At 39.1% G+C, this 7,991-nt stretch overlaps 1 protein-coding gene across 1 annotated transcript in view; it reads left to right on the top strand.

Moving 5' to 3' along the window:
• The first annotated feature begins 2,799 nt into the window (after positions 1–2,799).
• LOC150086960 (KICSTOR complex protein SZT2-like) overlaps positions 2,800–7,991 on the top strand; it is a 1,378,951-nt gene continuing 1,373,759 nt past the window's right edge. The window contains exons 1-2 of the mRNA XM_090372336.1: positions 2,800–2,918; positions 5,150–5,281. Coding sequence (XP_090228462.1) covers positions 2,889–2,918; positions 5,150–5,281 — 162 coding nt within the window. The 5' untranslated portion in view covers positions 2,800–2,888. The remainder of the gene's footprint in view (positions 2,919–5,149; positions 5,282–7,991) is intronic.

The raw sequence follows: 7,991 nt of genomic DNA, 5'->3' as shown, positions 1-7,991 counted from the left end.
TTCCCTTAAGTAACATGGAAGTCGTTTTGGCAGGCGAGCTCTGTAGAAAGTTCTCCGTAGCCCACCGTTGTAGAGTATACAGAGCTTGATTTGCTCTAGTCTCAAGTTGTGCCCTATTATCTGCTGTCACAGTGAGAATTAAATCATCCGAAAATGCTTGGGTTACCACCTCCCCAAGGCCGGTGTTCAGAAAATCATCAAATACTATATTCCACAGCAGTGGTCCAAGCATGGAACCCTGGGGGCATCGCTTGTGGATGTTCCTGCTGATCTGTTGGTGTGGTACTTTCACTTCTATTTTTCGGTGTGAGAGGTAGCTTTTGATATTATTATAAAGGTTGCTTGGGACCTGTACAATTCTGACCAGGACGCTCGGCCACCAAAGTGAGTCGAACGCTTCGGCAAAATCCACTGCAACAGCGAGAAAGTACTTCTGTTGACAATCATTCACTGATATCAGTAGGTTTCTCATTGCATCGACAGTCGAGTTACCTGGCTTGAATCCGAATTGGTCTTTTGCCTCAAGGTTGGCAGTGGAGTAGTACTGTTGTATCCGTCTATGAAAGAGCCGTTCATATAGCTTACTTAAAACTGTTAGGAGCGCTATGGGTCGATATGATTCCGGGAGTGCCGGATTTTTGCTTGGGGCTTTGAGAATTAATTTGATATTTGCTGTTCTCCACTCCATAGGGAAGTAGCCAGCCTCCAGGCAGGAATTGTACAAACTTTAGAGAAGTTGGGGTTCTTTGTCAGAAGCCTTCTTTATGATTTCAGGTTCAAGCATATCTCTTCCAGGGCATCTTTTGAGCCTAATCCGGGCAGCCGCTTCTTGGAGTTCCTCCATTGTAAATGGTTGTTCCCTCTGTTTCGTGAGGTATTCTTCATTTTCTTTGCACAGCTTGAGTTGTCGTTCACGGGATCGCTGTGCTGGTTCTTTCAATATTGCGTTTAGGAGGTTTTTGACTGATTCCTCCCACGTTGTTGTTAGAGTGCCTTGTGCAGTTCGAGTCGTCGTGAGGACTTCTTCCCTGGGGAGTTTTTCCTAGTTACTTTGTATATACCCCCCAGGGATCCGCGTTTCCAGCTGTGGAGACAAGCAACTTCCAGGATTTTCTTTTACTCTTTTGGATTTTGTCTGTGTATAGATTTCTTGCCTCCCTATAGCGTTGTCCTAATGCCTCCACCTCAGCCTGCGGCCAAGACCTGCTTGCTCTTTGGAATTTTTCCTTCTATTTGCGACCTCCTTCCTAAGGGTCTGCAGCTCCCGGGTACACCATGGGACCATTCCTAGAGAGGGTCTCTTCTTCTTTATGGTTGCACTGCTGGACTCTGTGATTATGTTAGTCACTGTTCTTTGCAGGATGTCTGGATCAGTTTCCTTCTCTATTTGCTGTTGTTTAGCTTTGATAGCTGTGGCTAGGTGATCCGTAAACTGATTCTAGTCCACTTTGTGGATTGCAAATCTGTTGGTGAGATATCTGGTGATTGGGGTTTTTGGTGATTCTGGTTAGCGTTCTTGAGATTCGGTATGTGATCACCCGGTGATCGGATGTTGTCCAGGAATTTTCGACTGTCCATCCGTCGATGTGCGCGGCCATATTGGCTGTGGCTATTGTAATGTCTATGTCTGCTTCCCAAAGCAGGTTGCAGAAGGTGGGCAGATGGTTGGCTGGTTAAGGATCACGAATGGCTAGGTAGCTAGGAGTCTTCAAGTAGCTGACCATTGTGCTTTGATCTTCTGCCCTCCGTTTTGCTGTGCCATGCAGGCGACCGACAATTCACGTCTGCCCCGACAATGATCCGCTGGTTTGGTAAGATATCAAGTAGCAGCTGTGATATCCTGTCCCAGTCTAGAGTAGAGGGATATGGCGTAGAAGGCTCCTATTGGTGTGATGACATGGGCGCAGGTTGCCCAGGGTGTGCACAGTTGTGCGATCTTCGTTGCCATGATGTCCGGGTTTCGGACCAGGACCGCAGCCCAGGGAGTGTCCTCATCAGATTGGATTAATTTATATGCAAGTGGGTAGTCCCTTACTTGTTTGGAATGTGCATACGGTCAGGTAGGTGGTCATAATGTTTTGGCGCATCGGTGTATATATATATATATATATATATATATATTGTTCTCATGATTTGTAAAATTTGGCGCCCCTTAAAGAATGTCGCCCTAGGCAAGAGCCCTGCTAGCCTGTGCTTGAATTCGGCTTTGGTATGAACTGTATTACTGGCAAAATGTGATCCTACGAAATAATCAGTAGGTTGCTAATGCATAGCCAGCTTAGTCTATGCGTTTATATTTTATAAATCATTGCATTGTGTTATTTTATATACTTTATTAAGTACTGTCTCTGTTTCCGTTTTGGTATTTCAGGGCTTGCTATTATTACTGATGCTTGTGATGTGACATTTCCGTTTTTTTGGCCTCCATTTTGGCACACTTTTGGTCAATCTGTTTGGTCAAACCTTTTCTACTTATGTGATATTGTATTGTTGTATATTTGACGTGATTTGGATAAATTGATATGGAATGATTATTCAAAATTTCTCCTACAGAGGCAACATCTCATCTCAAAATACGATTTCAGTGTAGCGATGAAACGGAATTGTTTTAAATATCTTTGCTTTAGTTTGTGAGGATTTATAAGTCATTTATAAGAATACCCCCCCCCCCCCAGCGCCCAAATCCTTTTTCCTTACTTACGCCTTGTACGCCGGACTTTTGATGTATTAAAATTATTTGTGTTTTCCCCTTCAGATGGCGATGAGTATGGTCCACTGCTCTGTGATGATCTTATAGCTTCGATATCGGTGTTTTATCTTTTATTTACTAGTATGTCATGTGCGTGATTTTTGCAGTGTGATGTGGTTTTGGGAGCCTGAGTGAGCAAATGGTTTTACGTGAGGAATCTTCAAATGGGGTATGCCACTCTAAGAAAGTAGATAGATCTGATTTATTTATTTTCTGTATCGTTAATAAGCAGTATGAGAAAGTTGACACTTGTTAGAATATGTATAAATATGTGAATTTTATATGAACATCAGCAAAGTATTTTTATTTATTATTATTACTTTTTTTTTTTATGAGGTCATATTGCTGGCTCGTTGCTCGCTTCAGGCAGACGTGCCTGAATTCAAGATTTAATTTGACAGTTTGTTGATACCATGCCGGATTTTGGCAGTCTGGGGTATTGACCACGTTTTCTAATCCCTGGACTTTCAATAATTGCCTTGGTCCGCGGCCCCCGCGAGCTTAGGGAACCTGGTACGTACGATTACGCCCCGGTAAACTCGGCCTCTTATTTGTTAACAAAAAATCGGAACAGGCAACTATCAATGTTAAGTGGCATCGTTTAAAATATTTTATTCGTGGTTGGATAAAATCCATTTTTTTGTTTTTGTGTATTTCTTTTCACGTTTTGTTTCGTAATCAATTTGGATGAAAAGTGCTCCAAATATTCACTTCTGCCCTTGTGGGGTTGAGCGCATAGGGTGGGGAGATCTTGGAATTCAACAATGAAGATTCATAGATGGTATATCCCTTTTATTTTCTCCCAGTTTTACTATTTTTTTAGTTATTCCCATGTAGTCTGCCAGTTTTATGTAACATGATCTAAATTCTTTGGCTCTTGCATGTCCAGGGGCAGGCTGTTCTGAGGGTGCCAGGGGTACACTACACCTGGGCACTAATATTCAAGTGGAACCTGAAAACCAGAAAATTACATACACATATGAAGAAAATTTCAAATATGCCATATTTTTCAGAATATGAACGTGTTACTGAACTTTTTGATGTGTGCTTAATGCTTGTCTACTCTAAAGTGTGTATATATATATATGTGTATATATATATATATATATATATATATATATATATATATATAGATGTAGAGAATAACCCCCCCACCCCATATCCAATTATTAGACCCCTAAATTTAACTCAAAATTCCTGCCACATCACCAAAAAGAAAAAAAAAAATCGATCCTTAATTATTAGCCAGTTTGGACCTCCAAAATCTAACTTTATGACAATGTCTTGCAAAATTGATATCGCCTTCCCCATGAATTATTAGCGAGTTGGACAAGGAGAGTTGGAAAAGAAGCTTCCTATATGAAAAATAAAGGAGCCCTGTTGATTCATAATATAATAGAATATAGGAAATATCGAGCACTTAATAGCTCTCTAGTATCAAATTTTTTTTTTTTTTATGAATAGCTCCTGACGAATGTAGGCATATATGGTTATGTATACAATAGAAAATGTAGGTTATGCCTACATTTTCTGTTGCTATTGTTTAGGCTCCAAATTTAATAAATACATGCAGTGAAATGTTTCTCTTTTTATATTTACAAATAAAAAATCCACTCTGCCATGGAATATTGTGTCCATAATTGGGATGGTGCCCTGAAAACTTTTAAAACTCTAGACTCTAACTAGAAGAGGGTAGTTAGATTATTGAATGATTTCTCACTTACAGACACATTCTGATTCTTATTGCACAGACATTCAATTTCTGCTGTCTTTTCTACAGATATTTCTGTGAATACTGTTCATTGAATTGGCAACTGTAATTCTATCCCTTTCTTCCATGCTAGTCTGGATATGTACCTCAGCTCTGGATGTGAACATTTGAACCTCAAAAGTGCAGAACTAACTTTTTATCTTCCTCATTTATTCTGTTCCACTTCTGAGAGGACACTGGAACAACCATCTTTAAACCTTCTGTATATGTTTCCTTGAAATTAAAATCTTCCTCATGTGTATTTCCTGGAATTGAAATGAAAATAAAATGATTGTGTATTTTCTGAAAATTAAAATCAGCAGACAGTACCTATTGGATATCTTTCAGATTATTCTGCAGACTTTCATTAAGTACCTTCGTAACTGTTAACTGACAGAGATTGTTATAGGTTCTTTTGGTTGAATCACAAAAAAAAAAAAAAAAAAAAGCTGCTTCACTTAGATCTTTTTGTTACTTTCTTGTATTATGTTTTAGTTATATAGCCATTTACTGTTTCTTCTTTTGACTGGTGACCTTATATCAATTTCTACTTTGATATGGATCTTGGTTAATGTGGCAATGAAGGAAGTTATCGTATTGATGATCATTACTACAATAAGAATTTCTTAAATATATTTTTATTTTTTTAGGGTGGAAGTAAAAGTTTGGAGGCTGAACATGTTTTTGTCTTGATGAAGGCTGATTATAGAATATCTAGGAATATTAGAGCAGAATGGTATTTTAATCACTTGAATAAACCATTATTAATCAATAGGAATGTGGTAAGTGTTGATTGTAATATTTATATTGACTATTAGAGTGTTTTAAATCCAGTAGGATCTATAGTTTACCAATCGCATATGAAAAATATTTTTTGTTTTTTACTTATTAGTATTAATCAGGCCAAATGATGCAGGGAGGTGAATTATTCTGCATCAGCCAGGAAAAAAAACACCCATCCTCAGTGATCATATTTGCGCTTCAGTAAAAAGTGATGATCCATTTCTGGCCTACACTTTGTCAAACTTTCCGCCTGAAGTACCTTAGGGGCACCTTATTTTGGTAATTAATAACATTCTGCATGAAAGTAAACTTGAAGAGATCTAATTTTCTGTTGCCTTCCAATGAAAATATACCTTCCCAATTTATATTGCTTGTTAATTTATATATTCTAAGATTTTCCTCAAAGGGATAACTAAAGGCCCTCTTCATAAATCTAGTTTCCTTCTCTGGAGCATTTCTACAATTTCTATATTTTTATTTAAGCCTCCAGACTTGAATATTATATTTTAAATTGTGGTTTCACCATTGTTTTATAAAAAGGAATGATAATCATTAACCTTTGCTAGTAAAGGCCCTGTAGATCATTGATCTCTATCACCCTAAGTCTAAATAGAATGAGAAAAATTCTTCACTGTGTATACCTAACATATGCTCATGAGCCAAAAACATTATGACAACCTGTCTCCACAAGTAGACACATCTAGGAGTGGCATCACCAACTTTAGCAGCATATATAGTGATGGCATGGGTAATGCCTGTTGGAGTGTCAGTATGAAGTCTGTGCAATGGAAAAGGGAAGGACCCGATGAAGTTTGAACGTGGAATGTTTTGTGGCACTAGGAAGGCAGGGAGCATCTCAGCAACCATAGGTATTGCCGACTGTTCGAGAGCTGCTGTAGTAGTGAAGTTGTGGCAGAAATGGTCCAAAGAGGCGAACACAATCACCCAATTTGCCAGGATGTGGAGACCACCACTGGCAGACAGTCGAGGTGAACCATAAATCGAATGTTGTGCAGTCTGGGACAATAGACTGCTCATGATCCTTCAGTTAACAGCAGACTACAACCAGGGTACAGAAAAAATGTTACCGTGGATGCTATCCAGCAGATGCTCTTGTGGATAGGCCTATGCAGTAGGTGATCTATTCATCTGTGCATGTTGACTGACTGACCGTCATCAATGCTGCCTGCAGTGGGCATGGGAGCATTGTTCCTGGATATTGAACAACTGAAAATAGTCACCTGGTCTGATGAAACAAGGTCCCAGCTTCATCATGCCAATTAATAGGTGCATAATCAACGGCCAGCAAGTGAACAGCTACAACCACATTGCAGAGTTGGGCAAAAACAAGCCGGCAGCGATAGTATCATGGTTTGCAGGATCCTTATCCTCATTTAAAACACCCTCACTGCCAAATCCTACCTCAGACCAGATTTTGCCCTACGTGGTGACCAGATATAAAGATGGCACTGGAATCTTTCAAAAAGATGATTCCTGGGTTACAAGCCCTGCGTTGTGCAGGAATGGTTTGAAGATCATGTCCAAGCATTTCATATGCTCTCCTAGCTGCCAAATTCCTCTGACATCAATCCCATCGAACATTTCTAGGATTCAACGGAATGCAGCATTTACCGGTCCATGCCAGTACCTCTCTCTCCATTGCTGAATTTTGGGACGTCCTTCTATCCAGCTGGTCCAGGGTGCCTCCGTGGGCAGGAGCAGCAGTGCATAGCACATGCTTCTTGATTAGACCGGGATTCAAGCCTGTGACCACCAAATACGGAGGATGTGGAAATGTCAGAGAATGACCACCGCATATCCTCGGAGCAATATGGCCTTAGTTGCTAATGCTCCTAAAAACCAAATAACAAACAAACCAACCAACCTTTGTTTATTGCAAGAAAGTGGTGAAACCTATAAATACAAGGGGTCCCTGGTATCCAAGTCCCTGCAGTTAAGAGGATTTGAAAATTAAAGAATTAAAGCTTTCTTTCCCTTGAGAAAATTGACCATGCACTTGAATATTTTTTGTGAGAACGAACTTCATGATCATGCAACTGATGTTAAGTGTGAAGTTAAAGACATAACTAAATGCTACGACACAATTCATATCTGAAAAAATATGACAAAAAAAAAAACTACAAGCAACTGTGGATTCATTCTTTATTCGTACCACTGAAAAATAGTGTAACTTCAATAAACTTTACTTAACCTTACACTGTGTAACATACTGTAATAAATATAATCATGGATAGAAGGATAATTGGAAATGATCAGGATTATGCAGTTGTAATAAGATTATGTGGAAATTTAAAAAAATGGGGGGGGGGGGGTGTTCATTTTTCATATTCTTTTTTATTCATGTAAAAAGAGTATATGTAATAAATGTCCTGCTGAAAATTAATAATGATAGTGTCCTGATTCAGGAGACTATATATTGCCTATTTGAGAACTTAGGTAAATCCTGGTGTAAAAGAAAATCCTCTTTATCTGGAAGAATTCTGATTGTAACTGATATCAGGTGGCTGAGAGGTGGGCTTTGGAGGGGCTGAGGAAACCTGTTGTAAAGAAAAGAGGTTATACGACAGCTGCATTTTGTAGTTCCAAGGTAAATGTGTTTTTTAGTAGTTTTTACAAGGTATATATATTTCTGAAATGGCAGTCATGTACTCCTACCACCATTATTGACACATGCTGCTGTGGAAAAAA

This window comes from Mastigoproctus giganteus, chromosome 4, assembly GCF_048544385.1.
Source record: "Mastigoproctus giganteus isolate SK-2022 chromosome 4, ASM4854438v1, whole genome shotgun sequence".
Lineage (NCBI taxonomy): Eukaryota > Metazoa > Arthropoda > Arachnida > Uropygi > Thelyphonidae > Mastigoproctus > Mastigoproctus giganteus.
This window is presented reverse-complemented; position numbering and strand designations above follow the sequence as displayed.